Here is a 27,123-nt window from a genome sequence, read left to right on the forward strand (position 1 = left end):
ACACTTCAGAATAGATTGATCACCAAAATTCTTGAAAGACTTTCTCAATAAGTCAATTTTTTTGTGCAATTGAAGAAGACACAGACCTAATGTGTTTCTCAAAAGTAAGTTTGCTGTCGAGAATCACACCTAAAATTAAAAGAAAAGAAAAAAAATTTATCGGCAATAGCTGATAACATTTTCTACATTTATGAGAAAGGTCTCATACTTTTTTTAGAATAAGAATATTTCGTATGTATATTTATCGTGTCTAAGCGATTAGAAAGAGATGCTAATGCTAAGTATTTAGAAATTATATGCAACAGACTCTCTAAAATAAATGGTTAAAATTGAATTAGCCTTCACATACAATACGTACGTAAACATGTATGCATGAGTTTAGAAGGAATAGAGGAGGCAGAGGGGCTACGTGGGGGCGGAGGTATGTTGATGGGGGAGCCCTACCAGAAAGCCCACTCTGCTCCTTGTGACGTCATAGAGGGTACTCCAACACCTGCCGTAGAAGAGTGGCTCCTGTTGTTCCGTAGGATAAGGGCGGATTTAGCTTGGCGACTTTATCCTTTACAAGAACCACTTCGCCTTATGTTAGCAGATCCGCCTTTGTGAACGCATAATCCCATTCTTTTTTTTTTCTCTCTCTCTCTCTTTCTGTCTCTCTCCCTTTTTGATATATTCTCTCCCTTTTCCCTGAATCCAGTCTCGTAATATTGCTATAGGGAAGAATTTGTCCTTCCTTCAGACTCGGCAGTCGGCCGTTTTCAGTTTTTAAGAACACAAATACATCAGAGGAAAACTCAATCCTGAAATATTTACATATGCGACGTTAATGTAAACTTAAAATCGACACCATTTTAATAGACATTTTATATTGATTTTGTGGAAAGAAATGAAAGATATCATAGAGAAAATCATATCCTTAAATATTTGCACATGTGACGTGAAAGTATGTTTAAAAAAACTGATCCTCCATTTTAAATGGACTCAACCAAAACAATCTTATATTTATTTACCTGAAAAAATAGATGAAAAATCAACACGGAAATATTTACAGATGTGGTATTATACACGGAAGCTTTAACCCGATTTTTTTTTCATTTATTTTGAAATAGACAAAACCAAAGCTAACTTAAATCCATTCTGCGTCTTTTATTATTGTACAATGATGTTGAGGTGGTCGATGTGGTAACGTCCCTGACTAGTAATGGCCAGGCTGGGGGTCGAGCGCCGTTCAAACTAGTTAGTTTCTTTGGTCGCTGCAACCTCACCATCCTTGTAAGCTAAGGATGGGGGGTTTGGGGGAGCCTATAGGTCTATCTTCTGAGTCATCAGCCCCCATTACCTGGCCCTTCTTTGTCCTAGTTTAGGTGGAGAGGAGTCCTGGGCGCTGATTGTTAGTCTCTAGGGCATTGTCCTGCTCGATAGGGCAATGTCACTGTCACTTGCCTCTGGCATCCATGAGCGGCCATTAAACCTTTAATGGTTAAAAAAAACTCCGATCGCGAAGCATCCACAGATTTGGCGTCAACATCAGAAGGTTAGAGTCAATCCCCTTTTTAGAATAGAGAAATCCTGAGATCAGAATAGACGCGATGACACATATTTGCTCATATGAAAAAATAAACAGATTTACAAGAATCGAAGACGTCCCTGATAAATGGGAAGAATTTACTTCACCTTTACCATAAGATTCTCTTTTCTTATCGCTTTTTAAAAGAGCGATATTAGAGAATTATGTTGGAAGTTTTTAAAGAATCATGATTATATTGACCGAAGGTTCTATAGAGTCATGATTTTAATGACTGAAGTGTCGAAGAATCAGTTCAATGATTTTCTTTCTATGGTTAATATAATTAGAACATCATGATATGCTTTAATAATTTTTTTTAGTCATCTTCCAGCGAAATGAATATTTCTAAAAACAAATCTATATGGCGTTTCATATACATTATAACACAGTTCCCATTACCATATACATATTATAATTTGTACGTAGGAGAGAGAGAGAGAGAGAGAGAGAGAGAGAGAGAGAGAGAGAGAGAGAGAGAGAGAGAGAGAGGGGGGGAATTGCTAAGAATTAAAGAAGAAAAAATGAAATTCGGCAGGTGATGACGTTTTATGGTTTTTGCATAATGATACAAATAAGTTGATGGATGATTGTTCGTTTAATATAATAAGGTAAATTAGTATATAGTTAACTGAGTAAAGTTTATACAAATAAAAGTATTAACAAAAGTAATAAACAAAACTAAAGCATTAAGCAATATATAAGTTTTTATAAAAAAGTATACAATAGATATATACGTAATGTTTTGATAAATGAATATGTAATTAGGTTAGTAAATCATTAATAGATTATCAAAGATATCTAAATTAGATAAACCCTTAAAAGACTGACAAATATCTAAACAACAAATATAGACATGGATTAATAGAGATAAATAAATAATTTAAGTAAGTAATTTAAATGATAAAACAGGTGATAAAGGAAAACGATATAACTAGATGAAAGTAGATAGATTATAATTTCTAATAAAAGGATAACAAAACAGTGACAATACAGTAAGCTTATGGAGCTTTTTCATTTCCCCTTCTAATTCGTGATTTCTTTCGATAAATATTTCGACCAATATTTAGGTTATGTTTTTCATGTACATTTCCATTACCGTTCGATAATAGATTCAATTCACCTCCCCACTTCATTCCGTAATATTTCACGTTATTTTCATATTGTTTTGGACAGGCATCCTATCTGTTTTTCCCATTGCTCTATGCTCAAGATTTCGTTTATTGCCCGTTGCCTATTAGTACTAAGCACCATTTATCTTCCAGTTTCCTTTTGCAGTTATCCTACTATTTTCTATTATCATTTAGTAATGGGTCTCATTTTATTTCAGATCATCTTTGGTTATTTTCAATCAGTTTATCATTATATCTGTCCATTACCTGTTACAGAAATAAGAGATAAAAAGAATAAACAGAAATTATTATTATTATTATTATTATTATTATTATTATAATTATTATCATTTCATTAAGCAAGCTTACACTAAGAAGATTGCCAGTTTTCGATAAAAGAGAGAGAGAGAGAGAGAGAGAGAGAGAGAGAGAGAGAGAGAGAGAGAGAGAGAGAGAGAGAGAGAGAGAGAGAGAGAAAATCTATAGGAAAAAGTAAAGTGGTTGAAAAATGAAGTAAGTGAAAAGTTTAAGAAGCAGCAGCAAAAACTAATTAAACGAAATAGTTACCTGGAAAATAGTGACCCGATTTCCGTGTGATTTATCGCACTGGCTTAATGAGTTTCCCCTGTATTACCAACAGCGGTGCCCATACCTGCAAACTCGCAGGTGATGCATTGTTTTGTGTGACCAGCTTATACGAGAAAATAAAGAAATATTTTTATAAGGAAATACATAAACAAATTAACAAAATATTACATACGTGATTTAAAAGATATACAATTTGACAGCAGTATATTCAGATATATAGAAACAAATCTGATACCCAAATATAGGAATAAAAACAAAATTAAATAATCTCATATCATTCCGATTTTATTATTGACTTATAACCACATATATGGGAAACCTTACACTCTTCGGTCAAGAAGTCCTTAGCCAGTTTCTCTCGCTCAGGTGAAACCAGGTGAGTCCTAGGTGGGATGAAGGTGGCCCCGCTAAATGAGCAGGTGCAAGAAGGACCCATTTAACGGGATCCATTTCACTTATGCCATCCACCGTAGGATGCCTTATATTTGTTCCTAACGGAAGTAACTCATAATTACTTAGCTATATATGTTTGACACAAATACATGTATATATATGTGAGTGTGTATATATGCATACAGTACATATATGTACACATACATATGTATATACATATATATATTTATATATATGTATATATCTATCTATATATACATATAAATATATATGTGTGTATACATACATACATACCTACATACATACACATACATACATATATACTTACACTCACACACACACACACACACACATATATATATATATATATATATATATATATATATATATATATATGTGTGTGTGTGTGTGTGTATAAATTTATTTATCAATATATATATATATATATATATATATGTATACAGTAAATATATATTTTATATATATGTATACAGTATATACATACATATATATATATATATATATATATATATATATATATATATATATATATCTTACATTTAAAATTTTGTACTGTAAGCAAATTTTCTTCTTTGTTAATTTCAAATTTTTGGTAAGCAATCAGCTCTTTCTCTTTCTTAATTTTATTTTTTTTTTCACCTTATATCAAGTCCTGTCAATTTCCTATTTTTCCGCAGTAAGCATTGCTCCTTCTGAATTTCTCTCTCTCTATTTCTAACTTTTATTTTCCTGTCATTAGCAGCTCTCTCTCTCTCTCTCTCTCTCTCTCTCTCTCTCTCTCTCTCTCTCTCTCTCTCTCTCTCTCTCTCTCTCTTTTATTTTAAATTTTAAAATTATAAGGAGCTCTCTATCTTTGTCTAAATATTCAATTTCTGCTATAAGCAGTTCTCTCTCTCTCTCTCTCTCTCTCTCTCTCTCTCTCTCTCTCTCTCTCTCTCTCATCCTTAATTTTTGGATAAAAAATAAGCTTCCAGTTTAGTTTCTCCCTAAAGATTTCAATTTCTTTGCACACTATGCAGTTCTCTCTATTAATTTTTAAATTTCTTGCCCTAGGCAGCTATCGCTCTTTCTCTTAATCTATAGTTTTTGCCATATTTGTTTTTTAATTTTTCCGCCATAACTAAGCTCTCTCTCTCTTTCTTTTTCTCTTTCTCCTAATATTTTTGTTTTTTGGCAGTACGCAGTCCTCCTCTCTGAATTTCTAATCTTCAAGATATAAACAACTCTTTCTTTTAATTTCAATTTCCATGTAATAAAAACATCTCACTTGCCTAATTTTAACTTTTCATGCCATAGATAGCTCTATATCTCTGCCTCTCTCTTAATTTGTGATTATTTTTGCTGCAAGCACTACACTCGTTAATTTTGGAGTTTCTCTCCCATAAGCTGCTCTATCTTTATCTTTTGTAATTTTCAGTTTTTGTTCCGTTAACATCACCCTCTTGCTTAATTTCTTGCCATAAGCAGTACTCTCTCTCTCTCTCTCTCTCTCTCTCTCTCTCTCTCTCTCTCTCTCTCTCTCTCTCTCTCTCTCTCTCCAAAGATATGCCATAATTATGAAATATATGGTAAATGTCCGTATTTAGACGGATATAGAGACGAATGCAGAGATCTTCATCCAAAAATATACAAAAGCCTAAATGAAGGAAAAGGATGCAAATTCAACAAAAAATTGTCGATATATGCATCCTGCAACCATGAATGAAAGTAAGAAAACTCAGCAAACAGAAAAGAAAAATCAAAGCTAAAATGAAAAAAAAAGAAACAAAAAAGCAAGCCGAGTATATACCACACTATGCACAAAAGGCCCCAAGACATGATGCCTTTCAACCCAAACATGCTCATTTAGAGCCCAACTATAAAGAATGCATCTATAATGCCAGAGGTTGGTGCAGATATGAGGATAATTGCAGGTATACACACAAAAATAAATATGAAGGCGAAAGAGCAAATATAATAGAAAAGTTAGATTTCATAATGGCAGAATTCCTGGAAATGAAGAAAAGAACATCATATCAGAATAGAAAGGAAGCATGGAGAATCCATATTATTACCAATATTAAATTATGGGGATGAAACACAAACCATAATAGTGATGAATGCACAGGGTTTAGTCACGAGTAACTCCAAAAGGAAAATAGAGTTCTTAGAAGAACTAACCCAAATTGAAAAAATAGATATATTAAATATATTTGAAACATGGTATTCCCAAGAGACTGGCAGTGATGACCAGATAAAGGGTTTCCAAATATAGATCAGACAGAACAAATAGGAATCAAGGGGGAACCGCAATATATGGAAGAGACAAATCAAGGAAAAGTCTGTGAAAAATACAGCAACACAGAATGTGAATTGATTGCGGTAGAATTTGAATTTGAAAAACTAGTGAATATTGTAGTTTACAGACCCCCAAATACTAAGGAGTTTGACATAATAATAGAAAAAATAGATGATATATGTAGAAACCATAAAGATTGGTTTTAAATTTTCTTTTCCTTTCGTGGATTGGAAAGAACGGATAGAAGAAAGTGGTTGTATATATACATTTAAAAAAGAGAGTAATAGTAGCGCAGAAGATAAGAGGCAATTTGGAAAGCTTCAAGATATGCTATTAGAACATAATATGCAACAAATTAACCACATTCTAACAAGAAAGGAAAATGTCCTAGATCTAGTATTTGTGAATGAGGTGAATTATGTTAAAGAAATAATAGTGTATAATACGGGAATTTCAGACCACAATGTCATAGAATTAATAGTCTATTTCAAAGTAAGTGATCGCAGAGATAATCAAAGCACAAAACGTTGGGAAGGATATGGAAAATATAATTTTTACAGTAAGAATATAAAATGGTCAGAAATAAATGAAGAACTGAACAAAGAATGGAAAAATGTATTCGTAAGTGATAATATACAGGTAAATACAGATATACTATACAAAATACTGAAGAAAATTGTTGAAAAATATATACCGAAAAAAAGACAATAAACAAAAGACATGCATACCAAGAGACAGAAGGATCTTAATTCAGAAAATTAGAAAGTGGAAGAAAATTCTAGCAAAAGAAAAAAATGTGTGGAAAATGATGGAAATAAAATTTAAGATAGAAAATGCAGAACAAAAGATTATACAATCGAAAGAAAATGAAAAAAGGGACTTAGAAGAAAGGGCACTTCAAAATATAAAAAAAAAACCAAAGTACTTTACTCCTATGCAAAAAAAGATGAATAGAGGGAGATTAGAAATAGGCCCTCTAAGAATTGAAGGATGGTTAACGAAGGAAAAAAAGGAAATATGCAACATATTAGCAGAAAAATATAAGAGTGAGTTCACGCCAAGAATTGCGAATGAGTATAATGAAACAGAAATGAAAGAAGAAAATGTTGAATATCTAACGGATATAGATATTAATGAAGCAGATATTGTCAAGGCTATAAGCGAAATTGAAAATTTATCGGCAGCCGGACCAGATGGAGTTCCACCGATTTTGTTAAAAAAAACTGCACACACTATTGCAAAGCTGCTTGCAATACTGCTAAGACAAAGTGTAGATATGAGCGAGATATATGTTAAAACATAAATTAGCTTATTTAACCCCTATTTTCAAAAGTGGATCAAGACTAGAGGCATGCAATTACAGACCTGTTAGTCTAACATCACATATTATGAAAGTGTATGAGAGGGTAATAAAAAAGAAAATAATTAATCATTTGGTTAAAAATAATTTGTTTAATATAGGTTAACACGGTTTTGTGCCCAGAAAAAGTACACAAACCCAACTAATAGCACACTATGAAAACATATACAAAAATATGATAAATGAAAAAGACACAGATTTGATCTATCTAGATTTTACAAAAGCCTTTGACAAGGTAGACCATAATATATTAGAGAAAAAAATGAGAAAGCATAATATTGTGGGAAAGATAGGAAAATGGGTAAAAAAATTCCTGCAAAACAGAAAGCAGATAGTGGTTGCAAATGACGAGAAATCAGATGAAGCTCATGTAATATCTGGCGTGCCACAGGGTACGCTATTAGCTGCACTGCTGTTTGTTATTATGATCTCAGACATAGACTGTAATGTTAAAGACTCTGTAGGGAGAAGTTTCGCCGATGACAGTAGAATAAGTAGAGAAAGTTCTTGTGATGAAGGTATGAACTCATTACAAAGAGATCTAAACAAAAAATATGAATGGGCGGAGATAAATAGGATGGTATTCAACTCCGATAAATTCGAATCAATAAATTATGGAAACAGAGAAAGAATGGTATATGCATACAGCGGACCTAATAACGAGACAATCACAAGCAAGGAAGCAATTAAAGACCTTGGTGTAATGTTAAATAGGAATATGTTATGCAATGACCAAATAGCAACACTGCTGGCTAAATGTAAAGCAAAAATGGGAATGTTATTCAGACACTTTAAAACAAGAAAAGCTGAACACATGATTATGCTTTACAAAACTTATGTACGTAGTACACTCGAGTACTGCAATGTGATATGGTACCCATACTACCAAAAGGATATTGCACAAATAGAGAGTGTACAAAGGTCCTATACTGCTAGAATAGAAGAAGTTAAGGACCTTGACTACTGGGAAAGACTGCAATTTTTAAAATTGTACAGTCTAGAAAGGAGAAGAGAACGCTACATAATAATACAAGCATGGAAGCAAATAGAAGGAATTATTGAAAACATCATGGAGCTAAAAATATCAGAAAGAGCAAGCCGAGGTAGATTACTAGTGCCAAAAAATATACCAGGGAAACTAAGGAAGGCGCACAGGACATTAAACCACTACGCACCAGCATCGATAATGCAGTGACTATTTAATGCGCTGCCAGGTCATCTAAGAAACATATCAGGAGTGAGCATAGATGTGTTTAAGAATAAGCTCGATAAATACCTAAAATGCATCCCAGACCATCCAAGACTGGAAGATGCAAAATACACCGGAAGATACATTAGCAACTCTCTGGTGGATATACGAGGTGCCTCACACTGAGGGACCTGGGGGAACCCAAACATAGAATAAGGAATAAGGATAACGATTCTCTAGAACACTAGGTATCATTGATGAGCCTGCTGAATGGATTGAATATTGGCTGACAAACAGAAAACATAGAGTTGTAATCAATGGAGAAGCCTCAGAGTGGGCAGCTGCTACAAGCACAGTACCTCTAGGATCCGTCCTTGACCCATTACTATTTCTGATTTACATTAACGACATAGATCTAGGATTGACTAGGGAATAGCTAAATTTACGACGGTATTGCGGCGAACTCATAAGATGTAGAAGCCTTAAGAGAGGATCTAATCAATTTAGGAGAACGGTTCAGAAAATGGTAAATGCCTTTCAATAGTGGTAATTGTAAATTTATGCACATAGGTTATAGTAACCAACAAACAGATTACTTACTGCTGGGTAACGAAATAGATAGTGTGGACCAAGAGGAAGGTGTCGGTATTATTATTATCAAAGATTTGAAGTTCGCCAAACAAATCATAAAAGTTTAAAAGAAAGCGCAGAAACTAATAGGTTACATAAAGTAACAATGCAAATACAAAAATAAAGGCACTGTACTGCAGCTGTACACATCACTTGTAAAACCTCATCTAGAATGCGGAGTCCAATTCTGGGCTCCAAGTATTCAGAAGAATATAGGTGGACTGGAAGCAGTACAAGATAGGGCCACCAAACTAGTCCCAACACAGATAATTTGGATATAGACGGAGAATAGAACATTTGAGCTTATTTGATCTACAAACTCGACGACTAAGGATGACAGCTAATAGAGGCATTAAAAGATTCTTAAGGCAATAACAAATATATATTCCATCAATCTCTTTACGCTTAGCACAAATCAGTCCAGAGGTAACAGATGCAAACTGAAATTGAAGACATACACCACTCAGTTTGATAATTTCTATACTTACAAAATAGCAAATGCTCCGTGGATGTTTTTGAGACATTCAAAATCCTTGTAACTCCTTGTAATCCTTATGATCAGCTCTCTCTCTCTCTCTCTCTCTCTCTCTCTCTCTCTCTCTCTCTCTCTCTATAGTTTCTAATTTTCAAGCCTTAAGTAGCTCTTTCTCTTTCCTAATTTCTATTGTTCACCCTATCAGAGTTCTCTTTATAAGTCTTTCTCTTTTAATTTTCAGTTTTTCAGTTCGTAAGCAGCTCACTTTACCTCTCTTAACTTTTGATTTTCTCTCTCTTTGTCTTTCTTAGTTTTGAATCAAGTAAGTAGCTTTCTTACTCTCTTTCTCACTGCATCTTAATTACTTTGTCTACATAACATAAGCAATTCTCTCTCTCTCTCTCTCTCTCTCTCTCTCTCTCTCTCTCTCTCTCTCTCTCTCTCTCTCTCAATTTACTTGACATAAGTAGCTCTCTTTCCCTCTTTTAACTTTTAAACTTTGTGCCGTAAACAGAGTTCTCTTACTCTTTACCTCTGTCTTTTAATTTTAATTTTCCTACCTTAAGCAGATTTCTTTTTCTCACTCTGTTCTCCAATTTTTTTTTATTTTCATACCTTGAGTACCTCTCTCTCACTTTTTTAATTCTTTACTTTTCACACATAAAAAAGCTCTCTCTCTCTCTCTCTCTCTCTCTCTCTCTCTCTCTCTCTCTCTCTCTCTCTCTCTCTTTCTATTTTTGCGCTTCAAGCAGCACGTGCTCTGTCTCTCGCTCTTTCTAATTATTGAACCGTAAGCAGCTCTCTTTCTCTCTTATTACATTAGATTTTCACGTCTTAAGCAGCTATTTCTTTTCAACTGTCACAATTTTTACACAGTAAGTATATGTCTGTCTGTTTGTCTGTCTCTCTACCTTCCTTTTCCTAATATTTAATGTTCTTACTATAAGCAGCTCTCTCTCTCTCTCTCTCTCTCTCTCTCTCTCTCTCTCTCTCTCTCTCTCTCTCTCTCTCTCTCTCTCTCTCATCAGTTCTTTTTTACGTTATAAGTGAGTATATTTCTCTTGAATTCTTTTTTTTTTTTTGCCGCAATCAAATCTCTTATGCTTCTTAATTGTTGCGTCTGAATCAGCTCTTCCTCTCTCAATATTTTTGAAGCTTCTGACTCCTTCTCTCTGGTAACGTTTTACTGTAAGCATCTCTCTCACTCTACCTATCCCTTTCTTTCTCTCTATTTGTTTGCAGTGTAAGAAACTTCTCTCTCTTTTTTGCTTTCCCTCCATCACTCGGTGTACCGGGGTTACTGTCTATTACTAGTCCTGAACGGCCCACTGCGATTAATAAGAAGGCGTTTTAGCATGGTCCATCGAGTTTCAGTTCACTGTTTTAAAGTTTGCCGTAGAAAAAAAAAAAAAAAAAAGGAATAATAATAATAATAAAAAATAACAACCCTGGAATAAATGTTACCTGGCATTTACCGTTTTAAAAACGGTTATATTGACGTTAAACAGTGATATTCCGGTCACCAACCCGTAAAAGATGATAACAAAGTAGGTTACAAAATACGGTCGCCCGTATTTCTGAAAATATGGCTGAGAACCGTATATTTTTTTTTACGAAGAATTTCCGATTAAAAATTACGGTTTTTTAAACAGTGTTGCTTTGTCTTCCATCTTTCATCATCCCTTTAGCCTCCCCCAATTTGATCTCTAATTTCCTTAACCTTGCATTTTTAAGCTTACCCCCGGCCCCCTTTGTATAGGTTAATCTTTCGAATGTGATATATAGTAGTCTAGTAATCTATTGTTATTAAAAGTGCAATAATAACAATGGTAATGATATTAATGAGGTATGTATGAAATTTTGTATTCTTATCCTTATAGACTGCAGGGAAAGATTTACCTATCATTAAATCTTGAAAATATTTCTTATTAACATTATGATTCCGACATATCCTTCTTATTTGGATGGGAAATGTACTATGCTAATAATAATAATAATAATAATAATAATAATAATAATAATAATAATACGTCGTGCTATACTGTTATACGCAATAGCTCTCTCTCTCTCTCTCTTCTCTCTCTCTCTCTCTCTCTCTCTCTCTCTCCCCTAAAAGAACAATGTCATTCTCAGAATTGAGATGCAACATGACAAAAGCACAGAGTAAAAAAAGAGAGGTAAAATGACAAAGTTGTCTCGCAGGTACGGAAACAACAGAGGTCTTTTGTTCTCTTAACACAAAGCTAAGCTTTCCGACGGACTACTGCTTCTACAACAGACTTTATAGGGTCTAAGACTTTTTCTAAGCCTTCGTTTGGTTATGATTTTAGTATTTAAAAGCGTTTATTTGTTTTATTTAGTAACTGCTAAAGGTTTTATTACCTCTACATAGTATTTAGGGGCTATCATATGGTCTACTGTATATCAATGGTTTCAAGAAGTCTTCATATTTGCTAAAAATTTTTAAACGCCTTTCATATTAGCAAATCAGAAATTTCATTTGGTCAATATCTTATTTTGCAAAAGTCTTCTTCTCTTCTGGATTGCAGTTCCAAGGACCCTTTGGTTGATATATTTTTAGTTTATTGAAGCCTTTGCTTGATTTATATCTTAGTTTTTAAAGTTCTCTACCTCCAGTAGAGATTAATATGAATTTTAATGCAATTAAAGAAGAAACAGTGACAAAGGATACAGTAGCAAAAAGAACAGCAAAGTTAGTTACTAGAAGTTGTTGAATTATGTTTAGTTAAACCACCATAACAACAACATAAAAAACAGAGCAACATAAGAAGCAACTACTGTAAACAAAGTTGAGACTTATCAACTGCTGAAGTAAACTTGAACCAAAAAAATGAAAGTAAAAAACTAAAATAGGAAGAAAACTATCAGTAAATTCCCAAATAATGCATTGAGAAAACTTTTGAATTTGTTGATTTAGAAAAAATGAAGTCTGTTGTAAAAAATCAAAATGATTAGATTACTTTCCCGTACTCAGGGGAAAAAAAAGAATCAGTTACAATACCAGATATCCGTTGCTTGTTTAATAATTTGTTGTATTACATCCATTTTTTTTTGTGCTTTTACCGTAAAATCGCGTTACTGATGTGTTTGACTGGTTTTATAGAATGGTCAAGAATTTTAAGACAACGCTAGCCATTTGTTGTATCGTGAAATTCGTGGACCATATGTAAATATCCTTGTAATTGCCTGCAATCTGCATGATGTCAAGTTTAGAAACTTTGGTCTCTGAAATAGGTTTGAACTATTCCCTCTACCCTTTAAGAAAATAGTACTTTTTGAAATTGATGCCATACCAAAGGTAGTGGGGATGGTATTATATATTGAGAATGACCACCTTGCTAATTGTCATTTCTATTTTGAATTGGAATGCCATGAAGTCAATACATAAAGGTTTGTAGCATAAGAATTATTTTTTTTGTGTTCCGTGTAGCGACATTCAGACTAAGATGATGCTTTTCTGACTGGAAGATGATACAAATTCCTCTTCTGTGTTTGTTGTTGAATTCATTGCTCATCATAGGGATTAGATGGAATCGGTTTCATCTACCAGTTACCATGGATTAAGAGCTTCATAATCTCCTTCTGTTTCTGATGGTAAGCTAATTACAAAGGGCTTTGTAATACAAATCTGAAGAGATGGGAGTTGGTAGATCCTCTAATTATAAAACTTTTAACTAAACAATTCAGAGTATAATTATTGAAGGGCAGCAAAGTAATTACAGGAACGAAATCCCCCAAAGAAGTAATATTTTGATAGGTTTAGTACTATTCAGCATTCTAAAAGTTCATTCCTTTAGTGACTAAATTAGCGAATGCTCTTACTATTACGAGTATAGTTGAATAGGTGAAACTTCAAAAGTTCAAATCTGGGGCGAATGTTTTTCTGTTCGGCAGGCTGATTGTTATAAACTTATCAATTATCAATGCATCTTAATTTGCATTATTTTCTATATCTATATGATAGTTCATTATCTACTTTAGATTTTTTTTCCGCAATAGGCTGATTCCTTTTTTGGGACCCTTGGACTTGTAACATTCTGCTTTTTCATAGAATGATGCAACTTAGCTTCTAGTGGTCTTGGTACTACTACTACTACTACTACTACTACTACTACTAACAATGATAATTATTATGATAATAATGATAATAGTAATGATAGTGATTATTATTATTATTATTATTATTATTATTATTATTATTATTATTATTATTATTTGTTAAAAAGGCTTATCCAACCGGAACCTGCAGCAAGATTCTTATGGGTGTAAATTTCCTTTCGCGTATGCTAAATAGACAGTAAATGAATGATTTAACATACAATTGCCTCATTCCAACAATGCTAATCTTTACATTTTTCTATTCAATATAATATCCCATTCTTATCCAAGTATTTGATTAATAGGCGTGTTGATCTCATCTTTCCCTGAAAATTCTGCTGCCAGGGAGTTAAACAGTAAGTTAATTCTATAATTTAGACATTATTCTTCTGATTTAATGCTATTATTATAATTTATTGTTAATCAAATAGGCATATACTTTTTTATATACTTCTTTTGCTGGATTCTAATTTTCTTTGCTGATTCTACCTAGAATATTTTGGCATTATTCTTTCCGCAGGCAAGCATAGACACAATAGAGATCCAACACCAATTTACTCTTATAACTCTTTTCAAACAGAGCACTCCGACATTGCACAGTTGCACCAAAAATAGTCCGTACGGGTTACACGGCTAGATGACCTTCACTTACACTTTCATATAATTTTTCAATGTGAAAAAGAAATTTTTACTGAAACAAAATTAAAGTTTAGTGCTATAATCTAGAAAAAAAATAAGAAACATAAATTACATTACAATTACGGTTTACATTTTCCAGTTAGCAGTTACAAGCAAACACTGCAATAAGATTACAAGATAGTGTTAGTAACTCAGTAAAGCACCTTGCATTTACAAACAAACAATGAAAAAAACATACACTGGACATTAGAACTACAAGTTTGTAGTTATTAACTTACAAAAGCACCTTCATTTACAAGTAAATCACATAAACAAGACATTGAAATTACAAAGATACAAAACTATAAAAGGTATGACTGGCCAATGGAGTAATAATTGCCAGGTACTTAACACAACTACAATCTGTTTGACATACGGCTGTTCTTGCTTTACATCGCTCATCATTTCAAATATCAAATACAAAATAAAATCCATGCTACACCATTTTATGGTCTCTACGTCGTACAATAACAATGAAGCACTTTACTGTACTGAAGATATATGGTTTTCATAAAATGAAAGCAGATTGAAAATACTTTTTCGTGTTTAGTAAATGAATATGGACCGTATGTCACTTTTTAAGGTCAACATCCGACCTACGTCGAAAATTGACTTATTTTGGGCTCTTGGAACGATTAACGACGAAGGATGGGGTATTAAACTGCCATAGGGCTTTATGAGGGTGCAGGACTTTCTGGAAGAGAATGTAAGGGATTAAAGCAGTTACTGGTATTCAACGAATAGAGAGCCACATGGCAGGTCTCCTGGTTGGGGACAAAGACAGGCATATGGCACCTCTTGGTATCATACCGCTGGTTTTTATGTTGCCTTTTTTATTCCTCTTTGTCACTGGCATGGGTTCCCACTGCATGGAGAAACATGTCAACCTTAGTACCATGGCTTTTTAGCATCTTGTAAATTGCAATTCCTAGGGGATGTAATCACTTGGAGAGGTGTGGTGATACTGACTTTCTTCAGCGCAGATTTCCATGCATGTGTAAAGAATAATTGGCTCAATAGATAGCTCATGAGTGCTCCTATTTACTGAAAATATAGGGCGTTTTATATATATATATATATATATATATATATATATATATATATATATATATATACATACTGTATATAAATATATATATATATATACCATATATAAATATATATATATATACATATATATACATACTGTATATAAATATATATAGATACCATATATAAATATATTTATACTGTTTATATGTATATATATATATAGATATATATATATATATGTATATATACTGTATATAAATATATATATATATATATATATATATATATATATTCATATATATGTATATATGAGCTATATACATATATATATATGTATATATATATAGATATATATATATATATATATATATATATATATATATAGAAAGAGAGAGAGAGAGAGAGAGAGAGAGAGAGAGAGAGAGAGAGAGAGAGAGAGAGAGAGAGTGAATACAAAAAAAGTAAAAGAAAAGATAAAATCTAAATTTGAAACCAAAGATAAACCAAAGGAAAAAGAAACCGTTAACAATGTATCACCATTTTCGAGAACTCATAGAAGTATCAATATGATTAAAATCAATCCAACGGAAGTTACCTCAAGAATTGTTGATTGTCTGGGATCATAACATCAATGGTCATTGATGTTACATCAAGACACCAAAGAGAAACAAAAGGGAAACAAGCAGGTGGACCACAGTTTTCGAGAACCCAAATATAGAGGCACCCGCATTAGTCGGTGACTTCTCAATTCACTGATTTCCAACGACCTCACAACTAACCCAACTGGTGCACCAACCCTTAAATTCCACTTGGCTTCACCCCCCCCCCTCGCCCCCATATCCAACCCCATCCAAAATACCCTACTTTAAAAATAAAACCCTCTCGTGATGTCACTGGCTTCATATCAGGGCATCAATCAAAGTCTCTTTTCAACTCTCGATCAATTCGCTAATCACCATCTAATCCACTCGAATGATTTTCCTCTCAGTTGATTGACCAAATGCCATAAGGCCCAAAAATTTCTTTGACAATCATTAGATTTTGTTTTAATTTTATTCTAGGTTGTCAGTTTATTTGTTTTGTATAATTCTTTTATTAGATCATAATGTAAAAACACGCTAATTCTATGTTAATATAAACGTTGTAAATTGACAGAAATGAGTTAGTCAAGCAAATATACGCACAAACACACACGCACACACACACATATATATATATATATATATATATATATATATATATATATATATATATATATATACACACACACACACACACACACACACACATATATATATATATATATATATATATATATATATATATATAGAAGTACTTCGGATCTTATATTCAGTTTCAGACTTGTTACTGAAAAATCTTGGGAATACAATAAACCACTGTAAATAGCTTTTATAGATTTATGAAAAGCATTTGACTCTTTGCCTAGGAGCAGATTATGGAGGTGCTTAGGAGAAGTTTATAGACTGGATGGTAGACTGGCAGCTGCGATGAAGTGCATAAACGAATCATGCAAGAATAGTTTAGAGTGACAACGGGAGTCAAGAAGGGAAGCGTCCTTTCTCCACTCTTGTTCATTGCATATATGGAAATGGTTATCAAAGAGTTTAACGAAACATTCGCATTTCAGAAGACATCATGATATTTGCAGATGACATAGCATTTTGGAAATATGACCAGGAAAAATTCGAAAGAGGTTTCCTAGGTTTAAATGGATTATTTAAGTGAAGCAGGACTAAAAATGGATGAAGCAAAAACAAATATTAACAATCACAAACGAACCATCAGCATCAACAAACGTTATGATAGGGGACATTGTAATAAAGGACACACTCACTCAAATATCTAGGCTATGTGTTTATAGAAAAGGGTGATAAAACAAGGGAGAAATAAGTGAAAGAATAAAGAGATATAATGAATGCGCAGGAGCTCTCTTTCCAATAATTAGAGAAGTAAAGAAGTAAAGAAAGCTATATTTGAGGATTTACTAACACCAATAATGACATATGGATCAGAGAACTGGACATTGACAAGCAGAGACAGAAGTAGGGTCCAAGCCTCAGAGATGAAAACCCTTAGAGCAATATTACATAGAACAAGAAGGGAGATAATAAGAAATGAAGAGGTCAGAGGAACAGTTGCAGTAGTTCCAATGATGAGCAAGATTGAGAAGGTATGGCTGAAATGGCTCGATCATGTGATCAGAATGGATGAAAACAGAAAAGCATAGAAAATATGGAGCTGGACACCTGATGGAAAGAGATCGAGAGGCAGATCACGTTAACGCCGGAGGGATGGAATTGAAGAGATATTAATAAAACACAATATGTCAACAATTGAACAGCTGAGAAGAGAAGGAATATTTGATGATAGAAGGAAGTGGGGATGACGAATGACGCCACTGACAGGCTGAAAAGCCTACCTGGGAGTGGAATTAAGAATATATATATATATATATATATATATATATATATATATATATATATATATGTATATATATATATATTTATATATATATGTATATATATATATATATATATATATATATATATATATATACATATATATATATATATATATATATATATATATATATATATATATATATATATATATATATATATATATATATATATATATATATATATATATATATATATATATATATTTATATATATATAGATAGATAGATAGATAGATAGATCGATAGATAAATGTGTATACCATTTTCCTATATCATATATAGTAAATGTTCTGGGAATAAATCTATTTTCAGAGATCCTAAAAAGGAACAGATGAAGAGAAAAAATAAATCAAATTTCACTGGCATTCACCTTTTAGTCTGATGAATCTGCGGTGATCCCAGAGACTGAAAACTTCCACTATATGCATATTTATTCAATTTATATTAATTCTATTTTGTGGAAAGTCTTTTAGGAGGCAGATTGCTAAGACCGCGTCAAGTTTCTTGACCCTATCAGACATACATTGTAATGCTCAACCCAGTTTCTCAGTGTGTACAGTATTTATCATGTAAGGCTATATTTGTGGTACAGTATTAAGTGCAAATCCTTTTCTTATTTTTACCTGTATTAGCCTGTATTTAGATACTACCGCTAGAGAGTTGTGGGGTCCTTCTATTGGCCAGAAGGTACTACTTGGATCCTTCTCTCTGGTTACGGTTCTTTTACTTTGCCTACACATACGCCGAATAATCTGGCCTATTCTTTACAGACTCTCCTCTGTCCTCATACACTTGACAACACTGAGATAATCAAACAATTCTTCTTCACCCAAGGGGTTAACTTCTGAACTGTAATTGTTCAGTGGCTACTTTCCTCTTGGCAAGGGTAGAAGAGACTCTTTAGCTATGGTATGCAGCTCTTCTAGGAGAAGGACATTCCAAAATCAAACCGTAGTTGTCTAGTCTTAGGTAGTGCCATAGCCTCTGTACCATGGTCTTCCACTGTCTTGGGTTAGAGTTCTCTTGCTTGAGGGTACACTCGGGCACACAATTCTATCTAATTTTCTTTCTCTTGTTTTGTTAAAGTATTTATAGTTTATATAGGAAATATCAATTTTAATGTTACTGTTTTTAAAACATTTTATTTTTCCTTGTTTCATTTCCTCACTGGGCTATTTTCCCTGTTGGGGCCACTGGGCTTATAGCATCTTACTCTTCCAATTAGGGTTGTAGCTTAGCAATTAATAATAATAATAATAATCTACTTGGCTTTGTAACTTTATTATCATTTATTTCAATTCCCTGTCTAATTACTCTTTCTCTTTCTCTCTTTTTATAGATCGACAAAGGAAGAACGTAATTGAATGTCAAATACAAAGCAGCCCTCCCATTCAACGTGATCTCGTAGTAACTCTTCACGTGGTATAAGAGATCCCACTAATACCGTTCAAAGGGGGGTCTATCTTTAACTGTTTATAATTGCCTCGAAATAAACTATAGAAGGAAATATAAGGAAATACGAAATACCAAGACATCTGATGAAAAAGGTTGATCTCTGAGATAACTTGCTAGCTAATTATTTGTTACTTTAACTCGATCGTCATCGATGATGGCAGAGAGACTCTAATCAAGCCTTCGCGAAATTATCTTGTCCAGCTTCTTACGATCAAAGTAAATTAGTAATTCTGTAGCTCTGAAGGTATACTGTAATGCAAAGGCCTGTGTACAAACATACAAACACAACACAATCGTACACTTGAGTTTTTTTTTTTTTTTTTTTTTTTTTTTTTTTTTTTTTTTTTTTTTTTTTTTTTTTTTTTTGAAGGGAAGGTTGTATTTGCCTACTTTTTGTCAGTATATCTTCACATTGAAATGTATCCGTCTTGATTTTTGACGAGGCTAAGCCTTATCAGTTTCGTGTAGATCTAGTGTAAGATTATTTTTCTTTTTCTATTTTCCTGACATTCCCTTACACTACCAATTCTCCATTAGATCTCACTTTATTTAGTATGGAAATTACTCAACACCTCAATATGTGCAACGGAATGAAGATTTGTTAAGCATAAGAGTGCAAAATGTGCTTTCCTCAGTGGGATAATGATGTGCTTAGAACAATTTTACAATAGAATTATCAGCAACTGTGCTAAGTCACTGCAAGTTTCACATAGAAAACTGTTCTCTCTCTCGATATCTATATATCGATATATATAAACACACACATATATATATATATATATATATATATATATATATATATACAGTATATATATATGTATATATATATATATATATATATATATATATATATATATATATATATATATATATATATATATAGGTAGTAGGTTGGCCGAGGCATTAGCCACCCATCGAGATACCGCCGCTAAAGTTATTGGGGCCTTTGGTTGGCCAGAAAGTACAACATTGTGTCCTTTTCTGGTTACAATTCTTTTTTCCTTTGCCTACATTTACTGTACAGCGAATAGTCTGGCCTATTCGTTATATATTTTCCTCTTCTTCATATACCTGAAACACTAAGGAAACTATTTTTCCTCAATCATGTGGATATCTACTGAAATTGTTCAGTGGCTACTTGCCACTTGATATGGATAAAAGGAACTGTTTTGCTATGGTCAGCAGCTCTTATACATATAAACTCGAAAATCAAACCAGTGTTATTTAGTCTTTGGTAGTGCAATAGCCTGTGTACCCTTGTCTTCCACCATACTGGGTCAGAGTTGTCTTGCTTGAAGATACACTCAGGCACACTAATCTATTTGTTTTCTCTTCTTAGTTTCTTGAACGATGTATAGGGCAGGCTTAATAGAAGGACCATGGATGCCTGGTGGTTTACCAAGAGGTTGCCTTTTCCCTAACTTCTTCTTTTCTTCTTCTATGGTATTCATTTTCAAAAGCATTGCTACTGTCCTTTCTTCTGTTGAAGTGGCTATCATGACTTGCACTTACATGGAGTGCTGGCTCGGTAATTCTGTCCCATTTTATTCAACATTTAGTCCTTAGTCTGTGAGTTGGGTGAATCTCTTTGTATATAGTCGTGTACATATTGTTATTGTTATTTTTATTGTTAAGTTTGTTTTCAAGTATGATGAGTCCTTTGTATTGCTTTTCATTGTTACTCTGTCCAGAGACAATGAACAAAGTCCAAGACCAGTGTGTCATAAACTTCGCTAGTGTCATCCCGTTTATTACAACATTTGTAGACTGCATGGCAATATTAGAGACCTTCTAGTCGTCTTCAGACAGTATGATATTCTATTATACTCAGAAACCTGTGTTTTTCAAAGGAAGCACTTACCTGAGCTATTTGTTCCAGGTTTTAAGAAGCCAATAAATTTGAAACCTGATGCCAGACTACTCTGCTTCTCATAAGTCCTGCTACAAATGCAGATGCCCTGAGATTCAGGTTATTAAAGATCGTGGTAGGCATAATAACTTTTATCTGCGTTTCATCTATCTGAATTCAGACTTTGATGATTCTATCTTTGATTTCCTTCTTACCACTATGGCTAAGATACAAGCTTTTGTGCTTTTTGTTGATTTAAATGTTCACCATAGCATGTGGTTAAATTCTGGTAATCGTACTGATTGCCATGGCTTCTTGGATTTTTCTTCTGAACCAGTCTGTGAGCAAATCATGAGTGAGGCTACTCACAAGTCTAGTAATTGCTTGGACTTAGCATACACTAACTGTTCAGTTGGAATGTCAGATCAAATTTAAAAGGGAGTAGATGTGTCTATTTTTATCGTCATTACTGAATTTCTCTTAATAGATTACAGAGAGTACTAGATGATGGGCACCATAGAGACTATAGGAATGTAATATTTTGTGTTCCTTAGGGCAGTGTTGTTGGACAATTTTTCCATACGCATGATATGCATTTTGGCATAGAAAACAAGCTTGTTGCATATGCAGATGATGCTACTCTCTTTGTATAAATTCCATCTCCGGAATTTAGACCTATGGTTTCAGTCACTTGATAGAGTTTTAGCTAAAATTAGAGCATGGCGCAAATTATGGGGCATGAAGTTGAACCCTAACAAAATTCAAAGTACGATTGTAAGTAGAAAATAGCGGTTCTTCAACATCCAGTTCTTTATATTGACGGTCTTTCTTTAAGCATATAAAACTTATTTAAAATTCTTGGTTTGATTCTTGTTTGCAAATTTATTCTTGAAAATCACATTCGCTCTGTTTCTTCTTCAATTGCACAAAATATTGGCTTAATAAAAAAAGTCTCTTGGGAAATGTTTTAATTGATTCATTCTACCTTGTTTTGAGTACTGTTCGCCTGTGTAGTCTTCAAGAGGAACTTGTGCTTTATAAAATTTCTTATGCACCGATCTGGATATTAATCTCTGGCACCGTCGTTCAATTAGTTCATTATGCAGGTTACATAAGATTTTCCGTATTCAGGTCTACCCAGACTATACAACAGACATGTTTTCTCATACTATACATTATTCTAGAAGTTTTATTCCCGCTATGAGCAGATTGTGGTATCATCTTCTTAATCAAGCAGCTGAATCAGTGGAACTTCAGAAGTTCAAACTCATTTTTTATTACTTTTATGTTGAGCAGGTTGACATAAGTCTTATTTATAGTTTATATATGACTGATCTGTTTTAATATTGTTACTGAGCTGGAAATATTTTATATTCTTTATTCATTACTTTTATATAGTTTATTTGCTATTCCCTTATTTCGTCTCCTTTCCCTGAAGGAGCCCTTGGGCTTGTAGCAATCTGTTCTTCCAACCACAATAACACACACACACACACACACACACACATATATATATATATATATATATATATATATATATATATATATATATATATATATATACATACATATATATATATATATATATATATATACATATGTATATATATATATATATATATATATATATATACATTATGCATAATGCATATTGAATTTGTGTGTTTGTGTCTCTCACCGAGTTACAATTTTACCGTTGCATTTTTTTCAAGCAGGTATAATGCCTGCTTGATTGCATTAAACACAGAAATATTTTATCTGCATCAACCGGTTTTATCGGAATTTGCATATTCATCCCCTCACTTCATAAAAATCACTAAGAAGAAAAAAAAAAAAACGACTGGACACCGTTACATGGAAAAGGTTAAAGGAATAATTATGAAGGTCATGAGAGTTCAAGATAATGATACAGCAATGAATTATTAGCAAATTAAATAAGTAAATAAATGAATAATTTTTGTTTCTTTTTTTTTTTAGTAATGACTGAATGATTTTATTAATAACATTTGGATTCGTGTGCAGTTTTTAACACAGGATTCTACTGCATTTATAATTTCATATAAGCGAATAACATAAATGGGAATAATTGTGTGAATAAAGGAAGAATCATATAGGCCTATATGTAAGTTATTACTATTTGAGTAAATATATAAATATATAAACAAATGAATATCTGAAAGTTTAAATTTAATATCAGTATTTAGGAAAAGGTGTATCTCGTCAAATAAAGTAAGAAATGAGCAGAATGGGAAAGGTAGACTATATGCAAGGTAAATTGTGTAAATGGTTTAAATTAGCCCAAAAATATATAAATGTTATTGATATTACTCTCTCTCTCTCTCTCTCTCTCTCTCTCTCTCTCTCTCTCTGAGTGCAAAAGATATTGAAATTCACACAATCTTTGCAAGTAAAAAATACAAAATAACTTTCTTTAAGAATTTCATTTGGATTATTATTATTATTATTATTATTATTATTATTATTATTATTATTATTATTATTATTATTATTGTTGTTGTTGTTGTTTTGTTTTTCTCGTTAAGTTTATTATGGTTAATAATCACTATTGTTGATGTTATTGTTGTTGAAGGCATAGACGATGTATAGCTCCATTTAGTATTTAAAAATTTCTGCCATATTTTAAATATCCCTTTACATTATGGTTCCTAAGTGAGCTATAACGGTTATGTCTCGCTTTTAAAGAATCCGATTCGGATGAATATGGTCTGCTCAAAATCCTCTTAGACGCAGAAACGAAGAAGGAGAAGCACACACACAGACACAGACACGCACACCCACACACATACACACACACACACACACACACCAACCTCACGGCAAACCCACGACGACGTCAGAGCTTAAAACCTCCGCCCCGATTGATTTCTTTTGGAACGTCTCAATAGCAAGAGACATCTTTCTCCATCTTGCCCGGGAACCAACGCTATCACGAGACGGAAGGTCGTATAGATAAGGGCCATAGTATGGTAATTCCAACTCAGTGTGCCTCTACTAAAAGGGCGACAAAGAAACGCATCGCTCAAGTTGTCATACGTCATTTGCCCAGAGCCAAATTTTAAGGTGATTGTGAAGTTGAGTTGCCATGTAGGGAAATACAGATAAAATTTTTCAGGGAAGTAAACTTTCTTTATTTTCCTTGTGAATGGAGTTATTGGTGCCCATTCCAAATGAATAGAAGAGGCGGATTATAAAGGCTTTTGTGAAATCTTCACGAATATTGTCATGCACAGCTTTGCTTTTCCTGCTTACTCTATTAGATAATCGACCACTTATGAAAATATGCACAAATAATAATCCATATGTATATATGAATATTTAAACACATACACACACACACACGCATATATATATATATATATATATATATATATATATATATATATGCCATAAATACCTCTTTATGGCCCAGTGGTAAGTCCCTGGAACCTCATCTTCAACTTGGTCCAGGTTCGAATCCTTGGCCGTCCAGAAGATATTATCATAAAGTTAATTCCCCCTTGTGTCTCTGATCCCGAGGCAGAGCGAATTCGATATTAAGAGATATTTATGGCTTAAATGAATACACGAAATATATAAATATATATATATATATATATATATATATATATATATATATATATATATATATATATATGTATATATATATATATATATATATATATATGCATATATATATATATATATATATATATATATATATATATATATATATATATATATATATATATATATATATATATATATATATATATATATAGTGTGTGTATAAATCAAACGATGTTGAAAGTGATTAACTTATTAGGCTATGTCTCGGCCTCTTTTCAACATCTGCACTAACGTTGTGATGCTAGAGGTCAGAAAAGGCTCAGTTGTTGATGATTGCAGATGGTACTGCAATTATTGAGGACAATGGCAAAAAAATGGCAAAAGGTGATAAAAGAATTTGAAATTATTCAAAGTAAATTCTAGCATGAGTAATGTAATGAGGTTAAATTAGATGGAAGCTATTGTGGGTGGAGTATTAAATTCTATTACGGATTGTGGAAGAATAGCAGTGCTTGATTAATTCAGATATATGAGAGTAGATACAACAGATGATGGCAAGATGAAAGAAGAAGCAAGTTACTGATTAGGATATGTAAGAAAGATAGCAGGATGAGTTCAAAAGATAGTTTAAAAAATGAAATTATATGTGGAAGCCAAAATGGGAATGTGGGAAGAACTCTCCTGTTCTGTAGTTGAGTAAAATAGAAAGAAAACGGGTTGAAATTGTTGTGAGTAAGTCTTTGCCAAGTGTATGGTGTGTGAGAAGTATTGATAGGCTAAGGAGTGTAGAAATACAGTACATATAGCAGGAAGAAGCTGAATCATAGTATATTCAGATAGTTCGGTCATATATGGAAAAATGGAAGAAGATGGATAGTGAAAAGAGTTATTATACAATTCAGAGGTGTATGCGAGAGGGAGTAGAGGTAAGCCTTAAGAGGATTGGATATATGTGCAAAGAAGATTTTATAAATGAAGGGCCTCAATATCTTAGGAACACTGGAATCCATGCATGATTAGATTTATGACGCAATGTGTGTTGGGGGTTTAGTAAAGTTGCTGATGAGTCTTCTGTGTAAGTGGTTTGCTGAACCACATATTAATCCCCGGGTATACTATTAATGATGAATGTGCCATTGACTATCGTGTTTTTTCTTTGGAATCACTTCCTGTTAGAGAAAAAGATTTAATTCTAAATAAACACGTACAGATACAATTACACACAATACACACACATATATACATACATATATACACACACACACACACACATACATATATATATATATATATATATATATATATATATATATATATATATATATATATGACAGACGCATAACTACTCGACATCTCCCCGTCCCAAGAGTAGGGTGAAGAGAAAGTAATCATATCCTGGCGAGAGGGAGTTTCCCCGAGAGGAAAAGGGGAGCGGGTGGGAAGGGATGTACAGTATCTGTGTGTACGTGTGTTCATATCTATCCAAATATTCACCCGTCATATTGACAGGTTGCGTATACTAATAACTATAATATCTATCTAAGTATCAAACTATCTATCCATCTATCTATATCTATCTATCTATATATATATATATATATATATATATATATATATATATATATATATATATATATATATATATATATATATATATATATATATATCTATTATATAAAAATCCCATATCTATCCCTATATTATTCCTCTGTGTACCACAGTCTATGGAATATAACTTCCATTCTACCGTCCAGCCCCGACCTACTCCCTCTCCTCTGACTGATGACTCCTAACAAATATGCAGAATTAAGATCCATTTGTTCTGAGCTTCTAAAGGTAACATATTATCTCTAAAAGTGGGACTTGCGTGCTTTAATGCTAAAAAAAAGTAATCAGAATAGAAGAGAATATACGAAATTATGTTTATGTTGGGAGACAGGAGTTTATTGCAACATGTAATGATCTAAACATGTTGGAAGATGAGAGTATATTGCAACATGTTCTGGTGGTTTGAGCATGTCGGGGGTTTTATGATGTGGAAGGTGGTTTTTAGGAAGAGTATTGGAAAAGAATAAAAGCAACCAAAAAAGTTGTGGGGGCGGGGGTGGGGTTGTCCTTTAATAAGGATACACGAGCACGAGGATTTCAGTTTGTTCTAAGGGTCCAGACATGCAAATAGACTGGAAACGGAAGGATGGTAAGTTGAGCATATAAAGAAGATTCTTTAATCGATTTATGATTCGAGGGTCATATTCTAACGTATGACAACGAAAACCTCGTTATTAGAATATTCATTTGGGATACCACTTTCAGACTTAACCCCTCACCCCC

The 27,123-nt window shown here is 32.9% G+C and overlaps 1 protein-coding gene across 1 annotated transcript in view; it reads left to right on the plus strand.

Annotated features, from left to right (window-relative positions):
- LOC137617641 (uncharacterized) overlaps positions 1-26,585 on the plus strand; it is a 35,882-nt gene extending 9,297 nt beyond the window's left edge. Inside the window, exons 3-4 of the mRNA XM_068347645.1 lie at positions 17,406-17,630; positions 26,514-26,585. Coding sequence (XP_068203746.1) covers positions 17,406-17,630; positions 26,514-26,585 — 297 coding nt within the window. The remainder of the gene's footprint in view (positions 1-17,405; positions 17,631-26,513) is intronic.
- Positions 26,586-27,123: the final 538 nt, after the last annotated feature.

Source organism: Palaemon carinicauda, chromosome 23, assembly GCF_036898095.1.
Source record: "Palaemon carinicauda isolate YSFRI2023 chromosome 23, ASM3689809v2, whole genome shotgun sequence".
NCBI classification, from domain to species: Eukaryota; Metazoa; Arthropoda; class Malacostraca; order Decapoda; family Palaemonidae; genus Palaemon; species Palaemon carinicauda.